Source organism: Crocuta crocuta, unplaced genomic scaffold, assembly GCF_008692635.1.
Source record: "Crocuta crocuta isolate KB4526 unplaced genomic scaffold, BGI_CrCroc_1.0 scaffold190, whole genome shotgun sequence".
Taxonomy (NCBI): Eukaryota; Metazoa; Chordata; class Mammalia; order Carnivora; family Hyaenidae; genus Crocuta; species Crocuta crocuta.
The window spans coordinates 5,182,690-5,208,037 of NW_027527955.1; the positions used below are offsets into that span (position 1 = coordinate 5,182,690).

General features: G+C 37.1%; 1 protein-coding gene across 1 annotated transcript in view; it reads right to left on the bottom strand.

Moving 5' to 3' along the window:
• Nucleotides 1-25,348, bottom strand: part of ALG5 (ALG5 dolichyl-phosphate beta-glucosyltransferase) — a 40,434-nt gene that overhangs the window by 10,857 nt on the left and 4,229 nt on the right. The window contains exons 3-8 of the mRNA XM_077752656.1: nt 25,294-25,340; nt 23,489-23,557; nt 22,081-22,173; nt 19,061-19,174; nt 5,678-5,737; nt 6-157 (exon numbers count right to left, since the gene is read on the bottom strand). Of these exons, the coding sequence (XP_077608782.1) occupies nt 6-157; nt 5,678-5,737; nt 19,061-19,174; nt 22,081-22,173; nt 23,489-23,557; nt 25,294-25,340 (535 nt within the window). The remainder of the gene's footprint in view (nt 1-5; nt 158-5,677; nt 5,738-19,060; nt 19,175-22,080; nt 22,174-23,488; nt 23,558-25,293; nt 25,341-25,348) is intronic.

Here is a 25,348-nt window from a genome sequence, read left to right on the forward strand (position 1 = left end):
CTTACCATCGTTCAATGTGTAAAGATGAAAACGTCCGTGAAGCTGCTTCTCGGGTTAATAATTTGAACCCACACTGTGTGTCTCTGATTCCTTTGACACAAAGGAACCACACCAGAAAGTGGAACCCATACATGAGCAGAGTACGGAAGTAAGAACGCTAAAACAAAGACAAAATATAAACGACTTTTCCGTTAATCTATAGAGGACAACTGAAAACACCTGGCTGTAGACAAACTGCATTTTAATATTTAATTGCCTGGGTAGATCTTACACATGAACACCATTGTTCTGTTGGCTTCACTGGCCAAGTATATTATAGAAACCATGAGGATGCCTACTGCTTAGAGCAGGGGAATGGTCCCAGGGGAGCAGTCAGTCATTTCCTGCAGCTTCGGGAAGAACCAGACAAGAAGAATCACAGTACCTGGGAGAGGTCAGGGCTTTAATCTACTAGGAGCATACACACCACAGCAGTTTGGGGCTGCTATGGACAAGGAAAAAATCTGGTTCATCTATAGATTTTGTGCCTGTTTGCCCCAAATATATTTCACTTTCAAAAAAAGGTGACGATTAGTGGAGATTCTGGAAAAATAAAACACTATGGTTTAAACTTAAAGATAGATGCCTAGTTAATGAGAATATTGATAGAAAAAGGACAGCAGAGTGTCTGTCACAAAAGTCCCAGACTAAAGAGTCTGAAACAACAGTCTCTTCAATCAGGTCTGGCAGATATCTGATGAACACACTTTAACAATTAAGTTCTTTTAATGCTTTGGATATTAAACTTAAGTGGTCTATTATCCTATTCACTATTATTAGTAATTGATTTTATTTTAATTAAATTTTTAAATACTAATTTTATTTTAATTAAATTATTAAATATAATACTAATTATTATTAGCAATTAATTTTATTTTAATGCATAACAGAAACATAATATTCCATTATACATTAAACACTGCAAACTTTAAAACATAAGAATAATAGGTCATTAATTATTGTTGTATTCAAGACTTTTATAGTTAAGATTAAAAGTTTTCTATAATGTAATAGATCCATGGAATGATACACTACATATGCACTGTAGCAACCTACTAAGAGTCTATGTAGAACATTTGATATTTCTTACTATTTAGTATTTTCCTTCCTCCTTTTGGCTTTTGCTTTTTATAACTGTAATCTTTAGTGTCATTCTTCATTTACATAGCTTTTTCTATCATCATCGAAGACAGCCATGATGGACTAGTGATAACACAACAAAATGCAGACAGACAAGGACCCGAGCAGACCGATTATTTGAATCCTGGCTACATTAATAATTAGTAGGGTGGCCTTGAGCAAGTTGCTTCAACTCTCTCCATCCCACTTTCTTCTTCTATCAAATGGGAATGAAAATGCCCACCTCACAAAGTTACTGTAAAGATGAAACAAGATGACATTAAAGCCTTCAGCCAAACATTTGGCACAGACAGTAACAGGAACTCAATAAATGTTTTTAACAAAGGAAGAAAGCTTGGGAGCTCACTTTACCTCCTAACCACAATTACATTTGTGTATTAAACAGGGTAGGAAGGGAAAAAGAATAAAATACTTATCTATGAGGTATGTGAAACAAACATTTCTTAAGTGTGTGTGTCTGTGTGTACTTCTCTGTGTTTTCATTATAGTTCACATCACAAAGGGAAAAAAAGTGAAGTAACACAGTGGAACAAAGTAGCTGCCCTGCAAATAATTGAAAATGATGAGTATCCATTCTTTTTACATTAGATAAAATTTTAGAACTCTCCAGAAATAAAAAGTGAAAGGAGTACAATCCTAAAGCAAGTTGGACAGAGCATAAGAACAGCTCCCAGAAAAGGACACAAAAGAGCCCTTTAAACATGTAAAACAATGGTCATTCTCATTAGTAACCAATAAAACCAAATTTTAACTATAGGGTGATACCATTTTATACCCATCTGACTGGCAAACATTAAAAGGAATCATAGCATTAAATCTTTTGTTAGGATGTGGAGCGATGGGATTATTCCACTAATGGAAATATAAATCGGTTACCACTTTAGAGAGCAATTTTACAAAATGTGTGCCAAATGTGAAACAAACTTTTTGGAAGGATCTATCGCTTCTCACTTATCACCTAAAATCATTAGTTATGTTCTGATGTAAACAGGTCTTACCTCTCTAAGCAGATAGGGCAGAAACCTCATCTTAAAATATTTTGGTAATCTCACAACAGCTTGCTCAGAGCTTTCCACATAAAATGTTTCCAGTAAATACTGGTTGACTGATTAAACCTCCAAAAGACCACTTATGCTTAGAAAAGGAACAAACAGAAATTGAAGGATAGAAAAATTAAAATTAAAAGGTAAAAAAAAAATTGATGCTTATAAACTATTCTCCTTGAATGATTTTTAATGTGATTTAGGTGAGCTTACTGGTTGCCAAATGGAAATAGTTATGGCTACTCTTGCTTGGATGTTAATACAAGATTTTTGTTTGTTTTAGGATAATGGTTATTTTTCAAAAACCAGAAACCCATGGACTTCACATGAAGTACCTTAACTTACTTGATTCCTAACATATTAAAAGCATAACAAGGTAAACTACAAACAAGAGGATCTCCTTTTAAGTTTTATTTTAACTTTGCAAAATATCTTACAATTTACAACACAGAGTTAGTCACATGAAACAAACAGTCATAGGGTAACATTATATGAACTTCTGAAGTAGACATTTAAAAATATGAAGGAAAAAGACATTCACTACTTCAATATTAATTGTTCTCTCTAATGCTGATGAAATGTAAGCAGGGAATTCAGGTGGAATTTAAAGCTGACTGGTACTTTCATTATCTTAAAGTAAGTTCAAAGAAGTCCCAAGATGTAAGCCAAGACTCTTCAAAGAAAATCTAAAGACCTCAAATAAACACCAATGGATTCATTTTTGCATCATTTAAAAATAATAAATGCAAGTATCCCCAGACAATATATGCACCCCTGTTCTAGCTGGCACACTGAACATATGGGCATGCTAAGACACTCTTCTCCTGCCTAGACATTTCCTCACTAGCTTCTTAAGTACTCTCTTGCTTCCTAGGTTTCCAAATCTTTTTTCTTCACCAAATAGATTATCCTTTTTATTTTTCTATATATTTTAAAAAGGAAAAAAAGTAAATATAAAATCATTAATTTGATATCAGCCTAGTCTCATTATAAGTGTTTTTGTTTGTGTAGATAATTTTTACATAAGTAATTATGCTGTATTTACAACTCTGTACTTTTTTCTTCATGTAACCTAGTATTTTTGATATTTTCTCAAATTATTAGATAGCTTGCATTATCATCTGTTTTATTGGCTGCATGATATTTCATCCAGGAGAAATATCTACATTTTCTATTGTTGGAATTTAGCATTTTATTGTTTCTATTTTTTTTAGATATCAAGTATTAGGTTTTATTTTTTTATTTTTCTGTTTTAAGGGGAGAGAGAGGTGGAGAAGGGAAGAGGGAAAGAGAAAGAGAAAGAGAGAGGGGGAGGGAGAGGGAGAGGAAGAGAGAGGGAACGAGTGAGTGAGCAAGAGAGAGAGAGAGAGAGAGAATCCTAAGCAGGTTCCATACTCAGTGTGGAACTTGACATAGGACTTGATCCCACACATTGGGATCATGTCCTGAGCGAAGATCAAGAGTCAAATGCTCAAATGATTGAGCCAACCAGGTGCCCCTATAATTTCTATTATTTTATAATTATAAATAATGTAAAGATCTTAGACATATACTTTCCTTTTTCTCATCCCCTATGCATCAGTAAACTGGTGAACTTGGACTGGGTAATCTCTAAGCAATGTTTCAATTTTAAATTTCTAGGAGTATGATAACCTCTATGGTTAATAGATTACCTTTTTTAAAACCAGTGAATGTCCACAGAGACACAGGACACTGGATTAGATGCTGAATATATTAAAATAATTTATTTCTTAAGAAGAGTATAGGTTTCCATACTTGAACATAATTCTTAAGAGGTTCTATGACTTTGCCATCAGTATATCTTGACAAAAAGAAAATTCTTTGTCTCTTATTTCAGAATCATTGAGGGAAAGGTTTAACCTTTTATTTCACTGGTTCTCACACTCTGGTATGCGTAAGGATGGCCTGGGAAATTGTTAAAAATCCAGATTCCTGGTCCATTTCTATACTCTTATTCAGTGGGCCTTGGAATGGGCTAGAAATATGCATGTTTAAAACAAAACAAAAAAAATCTCCCCAGATAATTTTGACCTTGCACTGATAAATACTGCTTTACTTTTTATGTACCGACTCCAATAGATGAACCATTAAGAAAATGGACAGTTACTGGGCTTGATACACTGGAACCACTATTTTAAGTGAATAATTAACATAATTTTAAAAATAAAAAAATTTAAAAATTGCACAGAATAAGTCCTTATTATTTTTTCCTCCCAAGTTACTCCAGCTTTTCTATCCCAGTAATACAAATTACAAAATGAAGAATTTAAGGTCTTCATGAAGGCAGTCACAACTTGTTAAATTTATGATATTGGGCTTTTCTAAGAGGAATAAAGTTAAAAAAAAAAAAAGGAAAAAAACAAACTTCAAATGAAACCCAAAATATAGTACCTAAATGTGCCATTAAGAGAAAAACTAAAGGCAAGTTGAATGGTTCAAAACTGTATCATTTAGAAATGTTTGCCTTTCACCCTCCTATACTGTTGGTGGGAATGTAAACTGGTGCAGCCCCTCTGGAAAACAGTGTGGAGGTTCCTCAAAGAATTAACAATAGAACTCCCCTATGACCCAGCAACAGCACTGCTAGGAATTTACCCAAGGGATACAGGAGTGCTGATGCATAGGGGCACATGTACCCCAATGTTCACAGCAGCACTCTCAACAATAGCTAAAACATGGAAAGAGCCTAAATGTCCATCAACGGACGAATGGATCAAGAAGATGTGGTTCATCTATGCAATGCAGTACTACATAGCAATGAGAAAGAATGAAATCTGGCCATGTGTAGCAACGTGGATGGAACTCAAGGGTGTTATGCTCAGCGAAATAAGTCAGGCAGAGAAGGACAGATACCGTATGTTTTCACTCATATTTTTAACAGGAGAAGCTGAACAGAGGACCATGGGGCAAGGGGAGGGAAAGAAATAGTTACGGAGAGGAAGAGAGGCAAACCATGAGAGACTCTTGAATACTGAGAACAAACTGAGGGCTAAGGGGGATGGGGGAGAGAGGAAGGGGGGAGATGGGCGTGGGGGAGGGCACTTGTGGGGATGAGCACTGGGTGTTATATGGAAACCAACTTGACAATAAACTATGAAAGAAAAAAAGAATCAGGTAAAAAGAAAAAGAGATATTTGCCTTATATTAGAACTGAATGGGGACTCTTGTGTCTTAAAAAGAAAAAAATAATAAAAAAGAGCTGCTTCCATCCTAAGTTAAATTGAAGTTTACATCCTTTCTGTAAACTCATTAAAAAAAATCAATTCCTAAACGTGCTAATCTTTCTCGAACTTTCCAATATTGAAAAAAATTTCCTTCCCTTTCGAAAGAAATTCATTTTTATGAAATTAAACATGAAAACTTGTCGTTTGCTAATAAGAATAAAAAAAAGAAAAAAAAATCTACTGATCCATGCCAGTTAGTGAAAGCCTCACCTGAGCAATTGATTCTTTTTCCAAATGAGCTCGAGATCCACATGCAATAGCCATTTGGTCCTGAGGAAAAAAGCAATAAAATGATTTCTCATTATTTTAATATTATATTTGAATATCAGTAATTAAATGTGTATTATGCTAAGCGATATAAGTCAGTCAGAGAAAGACAAATACCATACGACTTCACTCATGTGGAATTTAAGAAACAAAATAGATGAACATATGGGAAGGGGGGAAAATAAGAAAGAGAGAAACAAACCACAAGAGACTCTTACCACAGAGAACAAACTGAAGGTTGATGGAGAGAGGGATAGGCGATGGGCTAGATGGGGGATGGGTACTAAGGAGGACACCTGTGATCAGCACTGGGTGCTGTATATAAGTGATGAATCACTGAGTTCTACTCCTAAAGCCAATATTGTACTGTGTAACTAATTAAAATTTAAACAAAAATTTTAAAAAATAAAATAAATATTAATAAAAATATTTAGTGTCAAGGCAAGTACCTCATTTTTAGGCACTGATTTTTTTTAAGTCACATTCAATATCTTTAAAGGTTTACTGAAGTGTTCAGAATCTGTATAGCTTCAAAGAGCCTAATTATACTTACTAAGAGGACAATACTCAAGGCTAAATATCAGGGGCATGTACGACTTGAAAATTCATATTTTTAAATAATTTTTCTGATTAAAAACACTGTATCAATATCGTTAGAGGGGAAAATAGTGGTATTAGAAAGAAAAGGAGTGTCTATAGATGGTATAATTATATATATAATCATTACATTCTGGAAAATCCAAGATTATCAACTGCTACAGTAAAAACTACTATAAACATTAAGGCAATTAAAAAAGATGAGTGAATACAAAATGACTATATATCATGCTTTAGTCTTCATGTGTACAATCAGAAAATATAATGGAAGACTATTTGTAACATCAAGAAAGGAAAATCTAGAAATAAACTTAACAAAAATGTAGCAATATCAAAATAAAAAAAACAAACAAACATGTATCTGCTACCAAAGGAAACAAAAGGATCCAACACAGAAGGGCATACCATGATCATGAATGAGAAGATGTGCTGACAGTATAAAAAATCAATTCTCCCTAAAATTAATCTTTAAATTTATTGCCATAGTAATAGAAATACCAAAATATTTTTTCATTAAACTAGATAAGCTAACTTTTAGAGTTAATATTGAAAAATAAAGAACCAAAAGAGCCAGGGAAATTGTAACAATGAGGAAGGACTAACCTTAGAGGACTTAATATACATTATAAAGCTATAATAATTAAAATTACGGTACTAGAATATGGATAGGTCCATGAACTAGAATGGAAGAGCCAGAAACACACATGCACACACAAATATGGATATTTAGAATATGATAAAGATAACATTTTCAAGCATTGGGGAAAAGATGAATTGAGAAATGCTGTGGGACATCTGGGTAGTCACTTGGGAACCAAATTAAGTTGAACCAGGGCTTCATATTGAACATTAGGATATATTTCAGATACATGAAGAATTTAAGTGCAAAATATCAGGAATAATTTTTTAAATGATATCAAGGAAACCATAAGTACACAAAATCTAGAGAAAAGATCAATTTGACAATAAATATTTTAAAAATTGTGTGAAGGATTACCTGAGTGGCTCAGTTGCTTAAACATCCAACTCGTGATTACAGCTCAGGCCATGATTTCACAGTTCATGAAATCTCTGTGCTGACAGCGCAGAGCCTGCTTGAGATTCTCTCTCTCCCTCTCTCTACCCCTCCCCTCATCTTAAAATAAACATTTAAAAAAATCTGTGGCAAAACAACAAAAATCCAAGCATATTCAAAATTAAAAGACAAATAAATTGGGGGGAAATATTGGTAATTTATATTACGAACAAAAGGATTACTTCCAAAATGCTAAAGTGCCCTACAAATTATTATCAAAGTACCCAACTCAGTTAGAAAATAGCGGTAAAGGCTATGAACAGACTGTTCATAAAAGAGGAAGTGAAAATAGCTCTTAAACAACTGAAAACATCCTCCATCACACTTATCTCAAGAGTTTTACAATATGGTGGTGTTTACAGTATGGTGCCTATGCACTCTACAGACAGCAATGTGACAACTATGATCGAAACTATACATGATCAAAATATACATGTAATTTGACCCACCGATTCCACCAGTAGGAATTTTCCTGTAAATGAACTTGTATATGTGGGAAAGAACTTTCATGCAGGGCTAACCATTTCAGTGTTGCTTGAAGCAGCAAAGCAATCCTGCAGGTCTATCCAAAGGCATTAGTTATGATATTGTGCAAGAATGAAGAAGCATTTTGCTGTATAAATGTGGCTCAATCTCCAAGCTACATCATTAAGTGGAAACAACAGAACAGTGAGTAGTTTTACAATCTGCATTTTTAAATAAAGAATACCTATACACATCTTCCAGATGGATATATATAAGAAATAAATAACACATTACTTCTGAGACTAAGTGACTGAGCAATGAAGGGTGGGCTTCTTTTCACTGTTTATCTTCTTGTACCATTTGATCTTTAGACCATTCACAAAAAAACACAAAATTTAAAAAGTGCTTATTATTAAAAAATGGTTAAGCACATAAATCTACATATAGTAAAACTTTATTACAAAAGAGAAAAGTCATGTATAATCTCACTACCAAAAGCAGCCACTGAGAGTATTTCATATTTCCTTGTATTCTTTTTTTATTTGCATTTAAAACCATACCTGACTTTCATCTATATATCATGTTCTTTTCCATTTCTTATGTTCAAGTTCATTGTTTTTCAACTTTTTACTATGGGTATTTTCAAACATACATAAAAGTAGAGAGAATAGGAAAATGAAACCCCCATGTATCCACAATGTGGCACAATTATCAATACATTTTAAAAAATGAAAGAAAAAAAAAAAACCAACACGCCAATACATGGCCAATCTTGCTTCTTCTACAGCCCCTCATCATTACCCCAGCCAACAAACTGGTTGATGTTTCTTTTACCTGTGGGTTCTCCCTACTTGTTTTCTTATACTTATTTGTTGAAGAAACTAGGTAACTTGTCTTGTAGACTTTCCTAGGGTTTGGATTTTGTTGACTGTACCCACACTGTTGACATTTATCGTGCTCCTCTGTTCCCTGTATTTCCTGTAAACTGGTTGTTCAAGTTGGAAGCTTGATAAGATTCAGGTTTATTTTTCAAGAATTTATTGTAGCAGTGTGGCATGTCCATCTTTCTTTTTTATGTCAGTGTGAAGGGCAATATTATATTTCACCGTAAAGATTTACCATACTTTCACTGTTTGCCGATGTGGTGACTATTTCTAATTTCATGCTTTTAGAAAGGTGCCCAAAATAACACCTGTGAATATAAAACTCTAATTGTACTTTGGATTTCCTTCTTTGGAAAAAAAACCATACAAGTAGAATACTAAGTTGAAAGTTTGAATGTCTGAAATATAGATGAGCCAGATTATTCTTTAAAAGGCTCTTTATATCCCCATTAAATGAGTATAATATTGAATACTTCATCCAATCCTTGCCAGTTCTAATAATTCTCACTTTAAATTTGCTAATTTTAAAAGGGAAAAATATAACCACATGTGACCTAATTTCCTTTTCTTCTTCCCTTTCCTTCCTGTCCCTTTGCTTTCCCTCCCTCTCTCCTTCCCTCCCTTCCTTTCAACATTAAATGTTTATTTTAGAGAAAGAGAGGGCAAGAGGGAATAGAGGAGGGGCAGAGAGAGAGAATGCACAGAGAGAGAATTCTAAGTAGGCTTTGAGCCATCAGTGCCGAGCCCCATGCAGAGCTTGATCTCAGTGAAACCTGAGCTAATATCAATAGTCAGATGCTTAACCAAATGAGCCACCCAGGCACTCCTAATTTCCTTTTCTTTTTAATAAAAAGGTAAACTTTGGGAAATGTTATAGGCTATTAGATTTTTCTCTCGGAAATTATCTGTTATATATTTTACCTACCATTTAGTAGTAGGAATAATTTCTTCCCTTCTTTTTCTGGCAGAGGTACTTTGCTCAGGAAGGGAGAGAAATGCTTTTCTTTATTCTATTTTTACTTATTTACATACATATTTACTTATGTTTGAGAGAGAGAAAGAACATGTGCAAGGGAGAGGGCCAGAGAGAGAGAGAGAGAGAGAAAGAGAGAGAAAGAGAGAGAGAGGGAGAGAGAGGGAATCTTAAGCAGGCTCCATGCTCAGAGCAGAGCTGGACACAGGGCTCAATTCTACAACCCTGGGGTCATGACCTGAGCTGGAAATCAAGAATCAGATGCTGAAATGACTGAGCCACCTAGGTGCCCTGAGAATGCTTCTTCTTCTTTTTTTTTTTTTTTAATGTTTATTTCTGAGAGAGAGAGAGAGAAGCATGAGCAGAGGAGGGTCAGAGAAAGAGGGAGATACAGAATCTGAAACAGGCTCCAGGCTCTGAGCTGGCAGTCAGCACAGAGCCAGATGCAGGGCTCGAACCCATGAACCGTGAGATCATGACCTGAGCCAAAGTAGGAGGCTTAACTGACCGAGCCACCCAGGCGCCACGAGAATGCTTTTCTTAAAGAATAACCATATAAAAGGTTCAACTAGTATATGGCAAATAAGCTTCAACTTTAAATACAAAATGAAAAGTAATGCTACCGAGGGGGAGGAAAAAAAAGGACTTCCTTCCACCTTTAAGAGACTGAGTAGAATTAAAATGCCATTTAATTAAATTAAAAAAAAATAAAAACCAAAAGCTTTCATTTAAAAGCTAAAAACTAGGGGTGCCTGGGTGGCTTAGTCGGTTAAGCGTCCGACTTTCGCTTAGGTCATGATCTCGCGGTTCGTGGGTTCGAGCCCCGCGTCGGGCTCTGTGCTGACTGCCAGCTCAGAGCCTGGAGCCTATTTCAGTCTGTGACTCCCTCTCTCTCTGGCCCTCCCCTGCTCACGCTGTCTCTCTCTCTCTCTCCTAGAAATAAAAAAACAAAAAAAACAAAAAAAACAAAAAACATTTAAAAGCTAAAAACTTTACATCTGCAGTTCTGATGTAAGAATTGAATCTGTGCTACTGACATCACTATCACAAGGAATTCATCTAAATAGGCTTTAGAACAGTTATTCTTCAGGAAAAGTTAGTCCTGTTTTTAAAACTACTCATGTTAGACAATGTATGTAAACATGGAGTCTTTCTTTCATGCCTCTTTCAGATTATCACTAATTTTTTTTGTAGTACTGAAAAAATGAGTATTTCAGTTATTGAAATACTACAGCTAGCTTTTAAAAGTGGTAAAAACTGGTACCATATTGTCTTCTAGAATGAAATGTTTAATCAGAACCTTGATAATTTTCCATTTAAGTATTTTCTCACAATTCACTGGAGAAAAGGAACAGACTAGAAGAACTAGTCTATTTGTTACATTAACAACTATAAACAGTAACATTAGAATTAGCTGTAAGGGGCGCCTGGGTGGCTCAGTTGGTTAAGCATCCGACTTCAGCTCAGGTCATGATCTCGCAGTTTGTGGGTCAAGCCCTGCGTCTGGCTCTGTGCTGACAGCTCAGAGCCTGGAGCCTGTTTCGGATTCTGTGTCTCCCCCTCTCTTTCTGTCCCTCTCCTGCTCACACACACACTCTCTCTCTCTCTCTCAAAAATAAATAAAAACATTAAAAAAATTAGCTCTGAGAATTAAGCATAAGGACTACTGTTTATAATTAGAGGTGATGGTTATTGAGTGCTGAACATATGCTAAACATTTGACATACATTTTTAAAAATTTAATCATTACCTCAGGATTATGAATTTAGGCTCACTGTCTATATGTCAATGATGAGGAAAATGAAGTGGATGGATTAACTTGTCTAAGGTCACATGGAATTTGAATCTAGGTGCATCTGAACTCTGCACCTAAAGTTAAGAAACCTACTAAACTGGAAGTGGAAATTGGCATATTCACATTGCCTCCATAAGGCAAATGTGACTCCAAATGAGACAGGTTTATAGAAATGAAGTTGAAACAATTTATGATGAAATCAGTCATATTTATCCAATATGGGCAGAAATGGAAAACGTTAGCATAAAAAGTACTGAGGTAAGGAAAAAGTTATATTCATTTAAAAAATTTAAAAATCTTATTCCCAGTTATCCTCAAAAGCAATAGTTTTATTGTTAGAAATAAACTTGAAAAGATATCCATAATTCCACAAACCACAGGCAATCGATGTTAATACATTATTTCACAGGCAGATAACTAGATACAACTACAGGTATCTCTATATATATATCTAGATGTTTGAAACTTTTTTTGGGTGGGGTGGCTAGGTGGCTCAGTCGGTTAAGCGTCTGACTCTTTTCTTTTTTTTTTTTTTTTTTTATTTCTAGGAGAGAGAGAGAGAGAGAGAGACAGCGTGAGCAGGGGAGGGTCAGAGAGAGAGGGAGTCACAGACTCTGAAACAGGCTCCAGGCTCTGAGCTGCCAGTCAGCACAGAGCCCGACGGGGGCCCGAACCCACGAACTGTGAGATCATGACCTAAGTGGAAGTCGGACGCTTAACCGACTAAGCCACCCAGGCGCCCCAAGCGTCTGACTCTTGATTTCAGCTCAGATCATGATCTCATGGTCATGAGATGGAGTCTGTGTCAGGCTCTGCCCTGAGCTTGGAGCCTGCTGAAGATTCTCTCTCTTTCCCTCTCCCTCTGCCCCTCTCCCACTGGGCACATGCTCAGGCTCTCTGTCTCAAAAAAATGTTTTTTCCTGGGGCGCCTGGGTGGCTTAGTCGGTTAAGCGTCCGACTTTCGCTTAGGTCATGATCTCGCGGTTCGTGGGTTCGAGCCCCGCGTCGGGCTCTGTGCTGACTGCCAGCTCAGAGCCTGGAGCCTGTTTCAGTCTGTGTCTCCCTCTCTCTCTGACCCTCCCCTGCTCACGCTGTCTCTCTCTCTCTCTCTCCTAGAAATAAATAAAAACATTAAAAAAAAATTAAAAAAAAAGTTTTTTCACTTAATTATATACAATGAAAAGCATCCTTTATTACAATGAATTCAACTTGTGTAAAGTGATATTGAACACTTTACATTGTTTCTAGTTTTTACTTCCCTTTAAAAAACATCACTGTATTAAAAAATAAGCAAAAACCCTTGAAAATTTATTTTTATACACATTCTTAATTATTTCCTTAAGATACGTTTCTCAAAGCTGGATTAAGAGATATGTATTACTGGATCAATGGATGTGAATTATTTAAACATTTTGATTAGTTTTTTTAAAGTTTACTTATTTATTTTGAAAGAGAGAGACAGAGGGACAAAGAGAGAGAGAGCACATGCGAGCATGAGCAGGGCGAGTGTAGAAAGATAGGGAGACAGAGAATCCCTAGCAGGCTCCTCACTGCCACTCTGGAACCTGACTTAGGGTTCATTCAAACCAATAAAGTGGGAGACTGTGACTCAAACTGAAATCAAGAGTTGGAAACTCAACCAACTGAGCCACCCGGGTACCCCAAACCTTTGAGTCTTACTTTTAACTTGTTCTATGAAAATACTGTATCACACTGCACACTCAACAGATAAATTTGGCAACACCTGCTATTTTTCTTCCTTTTAGTTGATAAAAGATGCTTAATTATTTTCCTGCCTTTTAAATTAGGGAATTTTCTCTTGACAATCATGAGGTTATTAAATTTATGAAGATGTTCTGTGGTTAGCAAAAATCATGGTTAACATCAAGGTTTCAATCTTCTAGAACAAGGTTGGTAAACCATGATCTGTGGGCCAAAAACAGCCTGCTGCCTGTTTTTGTATGACCTGTGAGCAAGAATGATTTTTCAAGTGTTGTTAAAAAAAAGAGTACTGCAACAGAGACCCTAAAATATTTACCCTCTGGCCCTTTAGAAAAAAAGTTTTGCTTTCCCTGTTCTTAAGAGATATCCACTTTCAAACCAGGTTTGTTGGCAGTATATACCTGCTTTGATAGGCAGCTCTTGTCCTTCAAAGGTGTGGGAAACACACTTTGTGATCTGCTGAGACAGACTGTCCTGAAAGGTCCATTACATATAGTCTTCCTCTTTTTACATTTTCAAAACTATCTTCTTAATTTTTCTTTTCTCCCTTGTTTGATTTTCACAAAGATCTCACCAGATTGCTGGGTCTATAAAACAAATGATTTGGGAAATTAAGGGATCTCTTTTGGATTCTCGGTCATCTGAGAGGGTGACACAAACCTAACAGGCTCTCGGACCTGCCCACGGGCCACAAAAAAAAAAAAGGCAACAATAATTGTCCTGTTGTCCTGTTCCTGTTTAAGGAAAAAGCCAAACCATGCATACAGATATGAAATATTGGTGTGCCAAAACCACATTTTGGCTCAGGATTACTGAATTGAAAACAAAGGAACATTCAGGGCCATTAGGTATCAATTGCTCTGGACTGAAGGGTGTGTGTTTGGGCGTGGGGTGGTGGTGGTGGTGGTGAATATTTGTTCCTATAGTTTTTGTCAATGCAATTTTACTTCATGTCACTTTCATATGTTACCTTTAATCATTTTTGCCCTTCAAGACCTAAAAACTAAGTTTCTTAGAACTATGTCTAAATCAGAAATTAAGATCCAAAGTCATGGCCTGAGAAATGACTCTATAGTTATGGATTGTAGACTTCTTGTCATCTGTTTTACCTGTACATGAAGTTTTGGTTCTACTGTGAATAGTTAAGCCACTAAACAAGTGATCATCATACATTTTTGTTTAGAAAAATTACTGCAAACCTAAGCATATTTTACTAAGAGATAGCATAATTACTGGTTAAGAAATTGAAAAGCTGGGATAAAAGCTTTGCAATTAGAGAAAAAAAGATATTACAGATAAAATATTTGGAACTAAATGTAAATCCCTATTTTATTTGTGTGTTACACAAAGCTACCTAAATTACATACATTTAATTTAAAAACTTAAAAGACTTTCTTAGAGAAGAAATTGTACTCAACTTTTCTAAATTCATTAAGAATAATCTGACCAGAACTCTAAGAGGAATTGAAAATACAGAATAATAGTAAACTTATTTTTGTTGCAATTAAAATAAAATCAACTGAGAAAACATTAGGAGCCATTACAAATGTTCTGGAGAGGCAGCACAATGCTGTAAAAGACATTTAACTACCGCCATCTAGTGGGTTAGTCATGTGGTCGTAACAGGACTTCACTACTTTGACACACATGTTCTTATTTCATTTTCAGAACTGTTCTGGTACGTTTTTATTAGGGCTCAAGGGAATATACGCAAGCCACACTTATCAAATTTGTGACTTAAATGAATTGAGAAGGGAATGGCAATTGCATTAAAGATGGGGGAAAAAAGCCCTACACCTTGAGAAACAAAAATCGAATATGCTGATGTTTAGTGAAGAAACATACTTCCTTTCCTAAATAAAACAAGGCAAAAGAAACAGAAACAAAAGTAACTGTGCCAGTTTGAGGACAGGGAGGCAAGATTCAATGGCACTGCATGTGAAAGGGTTGGCGATATGAGGGTAACAACGTAAAGGCGGTGACCAGATCCACACTAATGAAGCATCTTCAGTGGAAAATAACCAGGATGATAAGGAAAAGAAATATGCTGTTTAAAAACTGAAGAACTATTATTGATAGCTTAGAATGGAGACAACACATGGAAAGTAGCTTTAACTATCCAAAGGGCTGTCACAAAGTAGACTATTTTGTGTAGCTATGAAAAACAGAACCAACCAAACAGGGTGATCAAAAGGAGGCATATTTGAATTTAATGTAAAAGGAACTCTGTAACTGAGTTGAGATAGATGGGCTGCTTGGGCATCACTACCGCTAAGCAAGCAAACACTGAAAGATCAGTTGGCAGGCACAAAAAGTTTCTAATACTGGATAAATGACTGAATCATTTCTAAGGGTTTATAATCTATATAGCCTGTGGCCCAAATCTGGCCTGCTGCTTGGTTTTGTAAATAAAGTTTTACTGGAACACAGGCATGGTCATTCAATTATGTATTATGTAGGTCTGCTTTCGTGCTACAGTCAGGGTTGAGTAGCAACAGACATTGTATGGCTTTGAAGATGAAAATATTCACTTCGTGGGCCTTTACAGAAGAGGTCTACCATCCCCTGAATTAGATAATTAAGATTCCTTCTAATTCCTCTATGAATGTTAGCTTCAGAGTGCAAGTTTCCTGAGACCAATGACAGGTTGTGTATAGGTTTTGTCACAATTATGAGTAGGCAGGGTCCCGATTCAACAAAAGTAATTATTACTGAATCAATCCAGACAATGGACTTTGGAACTGTGTCACTTATCTGCCTCCTTCAAAAAGAGATATATGATGCATAGTTCAAATTCATTCAAGTGAGTTGTAATATAGTCTTAAATAATTAGAAATACCGTGAGGTGCTGTAGACCAAGGCTGTGAATTAAAAGCTTAATCATAATCAAATGCTTTCATTCTTTAAAACTCAACATGTACAGTAACAGTGCAGTAAACTAGATTATGATAAGGGGGAAAAAGGCATCAGAATTCCTTTCCTTTTCAGAGTCGTATAAAGGGAATTGGATTCACAGAGGTTCAGATTTTTTTCCTGTTTATTGTTTGGTTCACCCTCTAAGTTTGGCTAAATCAAATTTTTCTTTGCCCTATGTAGAATGACATAAAGTCAGCTGCAAACAATTTGACACCTTCCGCCCTCCCTCCCACTCACGGCTACCCCCAAGCTAGAGGCATAATGCATTAGAAACATTTACCAAATCTTTGTGGGTTGTCTGGGGAGAACTAGGAAATCAAACCCAACAACTGTACTAGTTGAATTTTCATTTAGCTTATTTTCACTAAGACGTAGAAGAAGAAATACTTTTTTTAGTAAGAGTGAACATGTAACATATTCAATAATAATTTCCTATCATATGGTATGAAGCAGTACTGTCCCACAGAACTCTCTGTGATGATGGAAATGCTCTATATCTGTGTTAGCCAATTAGGTTTTGAAATGTGGCCAGTGAGAACTAAAATTTAAAATTTAGTGAGGAACTAAAATTTTATTTAATTTTAACTAATTTAAATTTAAGTAGCCATATGTGGCTAGTAGCTGTTTTGAATAGCACAGGAAAAAGTGATATTTTCAGAAAGAATTCTTTTAAGAATTATATTAGTTAATTCACTTAGTATCTTTAAGAGAAACTACTAGAAAGAAAAAGGGCGTGGGTGATGGTGAAAGGAGAGATGGAATACTTCACAAGCCATGAAATTAAATGAATATTTATTTCTGGGAAGTAGAACACAAAGTTTTATAATTATTAACTTTTTGCTTTTGAGGGTTTTTTATTATTGTTCAGTTTTTGCTATAATGAACAGGGACTATCTTAAACAGATAATAGTAATGATTAGATCAGTTCTAAATTAGGTCTATTTCATTCACAGATAGTTCTATTTACTGATCTTATTTTGGCCCTCAATTCATTTCCTTAGTTCTAGAATTTTTCTTTCAATATCATTCTGTTGTTTTGTCCTCACTTCTTCAAATGCTTGTGGTGTGGAATTAGTTTCACTATTTCTTCAGCAAAGATACTTCTGTATGAAACTCTCTTTTTCTACAGTAGTATGTTGGTATAGCTGAGATTCATTAAATTTTGTCGTGATTAACATGGGTAGCGCTTGTACAGCACAAGGGAATTTTCCTTGATATATAGGTATCACCTGCTTTTCAAAAGTGCAAGTTAGGCCATGTTGCTTTTATAAATGACCAGCATCAACACCTGTTCTTGCTAACTGAAAGAACTATGAAGAGGATTTTTACAAACAGTGTGCAGCATGTGTTTTGCAGGGAACTGTCACAGAGGCAGCGCTCACTCTGACCAGTGAGCTTGGCACCGCCAAGCTGCTTCCCCAGAACTACACGCAGAATCTCAACATCAAGCTGCCAGAGCTCTGAACTGTGTCTGTGAGCATCTCTGCTTTATCTCGATTTATTTTGTATTATCTGTTAGCAAAATGTGTCTTAAGGTGTCAGAAAAGCCTAAGAGGGGTTATTTTTTGGGTCTGGGAACATTAAACAATTTTTCCACATGGATTAATGGTAATTGCTTCTTTGCTTTACGCCGTCTGGGCTTAAGGAGAACGTTCTGCTTCTGGATAGGAGGGGAAGCCTGTACTTCTACCTTTCATAGCCCTGTTTCCCCCTCTGAACTAGAGTTTCAAGGCCTGGGGGAGGGAGGGAGCTCCCCTAGAACTCAGTGGAGTTTTGGTACGTTATTTGTGTTTGCTCTTGTGAGATTTTGTCATGTCCTGTACAAGGATACACTCCACTGAGGAATGGATCTAATCACAGGGATCTGTGCCCTAAACTTAGCTTGAAGAGCTAAAAATGGCAAGCCCTAGCAGTTTTTCTTGCTGCTACTAAAATCCTGGGATACTGTGTGATGGTAGGGAGGCGTACTGTTTCATATTGTCCCAGGATGCTTATTCACGGTCTCAGTCTGACTCTCTCCAGATTGGGACTATGTGGTAAAAATCTCAGAATTTGGTAAATTCATCTTTCTCTAAGTGGCCTTTAAAAAGTAGATATGGCACCAGGATTTTTCTTTCTTTAACTTACATTTTTTTTGTTTTATTTTTAAACAAAATGTTGATACGCTTTATTCGTCGTTGTCAAATGCTGCAAACAACCCAATGTCCTTCAACGGTTGAATGGATACACCAACTGTCATATGCCCAATCAATGGAATATCGCTTAGCAATGAAAAGGAACAAATTTTGATAAACATAGCAATATGGATGAATCTCAAATGCTGAATAAAAGTCAGTCTCCACTTTTGAAATTATGGCATGAAGTTGCACATAATCTTTTCTGAGTGGTTCCTGAATAGGTTTGCTTGTTTCATCAAAAATAAGATTCTATGATCCAGTTTCATTTCACATGTTTACCTGGGAGGCTCTATCTATGCTTTTAAATAAAAACCTTAGCTGAACATATATAGTAAATATTAAAACTCTGATAGAAGGGATTGAAAATCAAGAGAGACAGCCAGAATATCAACTAAATAATTTTCAAATTAATCTTAGACCATCAGTGAATGTTTATAATAAAATGGTTAGCTTTTCTGTGGGACTGTATACAGGAATTTCACACCAAAAAAAACAACAATTTTTAAACTTATATGTAAATTCCATTTTTTTTTTTTTTTTTAAGTAGCCTTTATGTCTATCATGGGGCTTGAACTCACAACCCTGAGATCAAGGCTTGAGAGCAAGAGTCAGATCCTTAATGGACTGAGCCATCCAGGCATCCCTGTAAGTTCCATTTTAATGTTACTTTAGACTCCCTGTGAAATGACTGAAGATAATTTAATCTATACTTTTATACTCACAGGCCAAGGTTGTAGATCATTCAGTCCCTTTTCTAATTTCTCAACATCTGGAAACTTTGTGGCTCCATCAGCATCTGCCATAAGGATCTTTTCTCCTCGAGAACTGAATATACCCTGTATGTAAACATTTCAATTAAAAGAGAGTTGCTTAATATTAAGGTTAAAATCAATGACATATCAGTTTGTTCTGCTTTACTTAAAATAACTAATATTAGATAATCTAGTATCTAATACTAGGTGTGAAATGGCAGAAGGATGTCAAAGTTTACTGAAAAAAATTACATTGATAAGATCCTTCCACATGTATCTAATGCCTAGTTCATGATTTTAAAAACTTTGTGAGGTCCTACCACTAACACCTTGGAAAATATCATGATAAGAAAATATATTTGGATGAATAAGATAGCCCACATCAGTAAGATCAAAAGTAAGATATCGATCATATACATCATATATGCACTGTGTACATATAAGGAGCTACTTTAGGACCGCATGTGAAGAACATATTTATAAGTGAATTCAACAAATATAATATATACAGACTTACTGTAAAACCCATCATCAGATGATAGATCTTTAGTATTCTTTAATTTTTTTGGAATGTTTATTTATTTATTTATTTATTTATTTTTTAAATATTTTATTTATTTCTAGGAGAGAGAGAGAGAGAGAGAGAGACAGCGTGAGCAGGGGAGGGTCAGAGAGAGAGGGAGACACAGACCCTGAAATAGGCTCCAGGCTCTGAGCTGGCAGTCAGCACAGAGCCCGACGCGGGGCTCGAACCCATGAACCGCGAGATCATGACCTAAGCGAAAGTCGGACGCTTAACCGACTAAGCCACCCAGGCTCCCCTGGAATGTTTATTTATTTTTGAGAGACAGATCATGAGCTGGAGAGGGGCAGGGAGAAAGACACAGAATCTGAAGCACAGTCCAGGCTCTGAGGTGTCAGCATAGAGCCCAAAGCAGGGCTCGAACCCACAAACCATGAAATCATGACCTGAGCTGAAATCGGACGCATAACCGATTGAGCCACCAAGGCATCCCAGTATTATTATGGAATCTAAAGTAGTTTAAATTAATTGTTGAATAAAGAAATATGAAATGTCACTAAAATCTGGGAAGCATGGATATATCCAAATACTATTTTATGTTATTTGAAGCATCTGACACTTTGCAAAATTATGCCTCTCAATCCTGAATCAGTTGGTCTTTTGTGCAAAATACAGTTCTAGCAGTGTATATTTCACATGGAAACCATACATCAACTCTTAATTCACAGTTCATTTGAGTGAATTCATTGTTTCTTCAGTATAAACACATGTACGGCTTGATAGAGAAGAATATAGCTTATGATATCGCATAACAGTACATTAATATAGATAAGACATATACAAATGTAAACAAAATTGATCATTTTATTCTATGGGATAAGCCCACTAATTAGTTTCTCTAATTTTTTGGGGGGGGGGAATCATATCAATTAGAATACAGGTGAGGGGTGCCTGGGTAGTTCAGTCTGTTGAGAGTCCCACTCTTGATTTCCGTTCAGGTCATGATTCCAGGGTTGTGGGACCAAGCACTGTGTCAGACTCTGTGCAAAGTGTGGAGCCTGCTTAAGATTCATTCTCTCTCTCTCTCTCTCTCTCTCTCTCTCTCCGTCTCTCTCTCCCTCTGCCCCTCTTTCCTGCTCTCTCACTCGCTCAAAAAAAAAAAAAAAAGAATACAGGTCAAAAAGCAGAATATAAATGGTTTATTTAATATCTGGACAAGAAACTGAAAAAAACAATTACGAAGGACTATTTCAGTGATACATGTTAAGGGTGAACTGGAGGTAATTATTTAACATTATGGAAAAATGTCTTTGGCTTTAAATCTTGTTTAAGCCACTTTATTTTATCTTAAAAAAAATTATTTTAGAGAAAGAAAACACAAGCAGAGGAGAGAGGCGAGTGGAGGGGAGGGAGAGACAGGGAGAGAATCTCAAGCTGGCTCCATGCTCAGTGCAGAGCCTGATGCAGGACTTGATCTCATGATCCTGGAATCATAACCTGAGTAGAAATTAAGAGTCAGACACTCAACCAACTAGCCATCCAGGCACCCCTATTATTTTATTTTTTAAAGGAGGTTCTTTAATGCTTGCTATTCTCCACTCTACCAATGACGGCCTTCACTTCACCACCAAACTTCTTGAAAAGGGAGTCTATGTTCGCGGTTCCCACTCTTATTCATTCAGTCACATCCTATCCCTTCTCACTGCTCAGACTGTTCTTCCTCATGAGCCTCATTTCCCCAAGGCTTGGTTCCCAGCTGTCCTTTTTCTCTATACCTTCTTCCTTGCCAACCTAACGGGTTCACCTATCATCTGATGCATGTGGATTACTCACGCACATCTTCTCTACCAGGCTATTCCAGATACCACTACTTGGTATCTCAACCTTAATATGGCTCAAATTCAATTAAAGATAAATTGCCTTTTAGGGGCGCCTGGGTGGCTCAGTCGGTTCGGCGTCCGACTTCGGCTCAGGCCATGATCTCGCGGTTCATGGGTTGGAGCCCGACCTCAGGCTCTGTACTGACAGCTAGCTCAGAGTCTGGAGCCTGTCTTTGGATTCTGTATCTCCCTCTCTCTCTGACCCTCTCCTGCTCGTGCTGGCTCTCAAAAATAAATTTAAAAAAAAACACTAAAACCAAACAAACAAAAAAACCAAACTAATTTACCACTAACTTGAAATGGTGGTATTCAATTAGACAGCTATAGAAAACAAACGTATTAGTCTGCAAAAGAAGTTATTAAAAAAATGTTTATGGGGGCGCCTGGGTGGCTTAGTCGGTTAAGCATCCGACTTTCACTTAGGTCATGATCTCGCGGTTCGTGGGTTCGAGCCCTGCATCGGGCTCTGTGCTGACAGCTAGCTCGGAGCCTGGAGCCTGTTTCAGATTCTGTGNTAAAAAAATAAAAAAATAAAAAAATAAATAAATGTTTACGTTTTAGATAAAAATGCTGAAACTATGTATTACCATCCTAATAGCTCCGCCTTTTCCACGATTCTTCACCAGCGTGATCACTCGTACTTTGTCGCTTCCGTATTTCTGGCAATATTTAAAAGCTACCTGTCAAATTATATAAAAGTCAGAATATCAACTTGGATTCTAAGACAGGAATATAAACCGAGTTTTTGACTTTAGCTTAAATACTGCTATTCCAGTTGCCCTGTTCTTCTGATTGGATTATACCCACTGTGCATTTTAGTGGCCAGAGTTGTCGAATTCCTGGTGCCAAGAACCATGACCCACTAGGTTGAAGTCACAATTGACCTTCCTGCAGAGGCAACATCACAACAGGGAGTGGCTGTCTCTTATTTTGACTCCATTTTTTAAGTCAATGAGCTGCCTGATATAATAAAACCCATGCGTTGATCGACTGGTACACACTTGTGATCGCCCCCACCACTTAATGACTTACTTACATGTCAGCAACTGACCTTACTCCCCAGAGAAGTTGTTCATATCCTGAACCATGTCCTCCAAATCTTTTCACTCAACTGCCATTACTTTTTGATTTATAATCAAAGCCATGAAAGAGTGATCTGTATTTGCTACACACATCTCTTCATCACTCATTTAGTCATCATTCCATTGTAGTATGGTCCATGCCCTTTGCTTTTCCACATCACCTTTCTATATCACCTCTCTTCATCAACAGCAACGCCCACCCCTCATTTTTTTAAGTAAGCTCCATGCCCAACGTGGAGCTTGAACTCATGACCCTGAGATCAAGAGTCACTCGTTCTATGAACTGAGCCGGTGCGGTGCCCCAACCCCTTCTCCTTTTGACCCTCATCTCCATAGAGAGCGTGAAGCTATTCTCATTTGGTGTGTGCACTCCTGGAAGACCAGCTTTTATTTTTTCTAGCAGCTTTGCAGCTATAGGTCTCAGAATGCAGGTATGTGAGAGGGTAATACTCTAAGATACAAACAACCTCCCATGGGTAAATCCAGATAGAGGTATGCCAAAGGACCTATCTCATACCCAATGTCAGATATGAAGGCATCTTACTATTTGCATGACTGCTTAGAAACTGTAAGGCAAAGTGGAACCTAAGGAAAAAAAATATGCTTAAGAAAAAAGGAACAGCATACGGGTAGGCAAAGAAGGTGCCCAGCGGGCACGGTGAATTGCTGTACATGTTTTCTGCCCGTCTGAGGATCCTCAAAGCCTCCCTGGTCTCATGGAGTGGTGGAACAGCAGGCGTCTTCTCTTCCAGCTCTCCATAGGTGAGATCTCTCTGCTTTCCTGACTACTCACAGTGTAACAACAGAGTGCTGACACAGCGTTAGTGTTCTCTGAGGACTGGAAATAAGACTTCACTTTTGCTAAATTATTCTATATTTCTATCTACTTCTATCTACAGGCAAATTTACTCACCTTTGAAGTTTGGTCTTTGCTGCCATCATCAACTACTATCACTTCATACGTGAACGTAGGATTTTGCTTCTGCAAGAAGCACAGATAAAATACCTCAATTTGGCATAAATGCCATCAAGAATTGATAAAATTACAAAGAGTTTAAACGACAATTTTTTTTTCCTTCAGTCTTTGTTTACTCTGGAAAATATATCCTTACTCTAAACCAAATGGGGGTCCGTAAGTCAAAACTAACCAAAACAGACAACTGTCACAGCAGAGACTACCAGAGATGGCCGTCCCTCCTGCCTCACACTGCCCTTCCGGTATTTGCCTTTCCCAAGTACCGGCAGGGGCATCCTATGTAACATGTCCCAATTTGCTATGAATTTGCTTGGCTTCTGTCTGGCTGGGGAGGGAGGCAAGAATAGTTAAGAATCCTTACTAACTCGTGGGTTTTTTCCTTCACTTCTGTCCCCTAACCCGAGATGCAAGCTCTTTCATTTCTTTTCTAACTTTACCGTAGTAGCTATTTCTCTCAATTTCGTTTTAGACTACGGACATAAATTCCGGACATTTATTCAGTTTAACAAAATCCTACCACAATAAGATGGTTTAGCTGTTCTTTAAGTTTGTAAATAATAATTGTTATAGAGTGATGCATATCATTCTGCATATGCATAAGGACATGAGTAAGTGCACGAGCCACATAAAATAAAAACGCCAAGAACCAAAAGGGAAGGGAAATGCTGGGCAGGAGCAGTGAGCAAACACTGACCGAATGTCTGTGAGTCCTGCTCTTCCCGTGGCCCCCACTGCACCAAACTGGTGGGAGCAGCCAGCCACATGCTTGCTGTGCTGACCACTTCGGACACAGGCTACAACCTATGACCTTGGGCAAGGTATATTTTTGGCCTGTTTTCTCATTTAAGAAAACAAACAAACAAACAAACTCTACACCTAGTCTATGTGGTTGGTATAAAGAACGCATGTAATAGAAGAGATAGAAGCCACACATTTAATAAGGGCTCCATTCTCCCTCTTTTCTTTCTTTTTTTTTTAAAGTAATCTCTACACCCAACATGGGACTCAGACTCACAACCCTAAGATCAAGAGTTGCACACTCCACTGACTGAGCCAGCCATGTGCGCCTCTCTCCCTCTTTTCTTTAAATTTAATTTCTGAATATGTTCTCCTCTCTTTCAATGAATCTTCTATGTTCCTTTTACACATAAAATGTAAAATCAAAACAAGGAATATTCTTAAAAAAAAAAAAAAAGAACCAGCCATAAAGCTCATTTGTTTCCATAAACTCTCCTAGGAGATTCCAACAGGAAGTGATGCTACAAAACAAGGGCGTGTGTCACTTTTCTTCTCTTTATTCAGGGAGAGAAGAGAAAATAAACGAGGGGAACTCCTCTGAATAATAATAATAAAAAAAATTCAGTGTAAGTCTTTTTCAGATAAATGTCTTTTTAAAAAGTCACAAAAGTAACAACAGCATTGTGCAGCCACAGAGTCTGCAGGTGCGCTCAATTTTAACTCTCATCATCAGGCAAGAAGATAGAAGTGGGTGGGAGGGCACATGAGAAATTTCAGCTTCCTGGTTTGTTCTGGGTTCACCCAGAACCTGCTGGAGGTAGTGTGCCACGTGCTGGGCCTGCTCGCGGACAGCCGGCTGGTAACAAGCTGAGCACGGGAGGCCCGGTGACCCTGGCAGCCATGGCTGGCGCTGCCTCTCACCGTGGGTCTAGCCTGGAATCTAAAGTGCGTGATCTAGTCTGCTTTTGATTAGACACATCATATTGAAAGAGAAAACATGATACCTGTCTCTCCTCCAGATAGCCCAGAGCTTCATCCATCATTACAGGCACTTAAAGA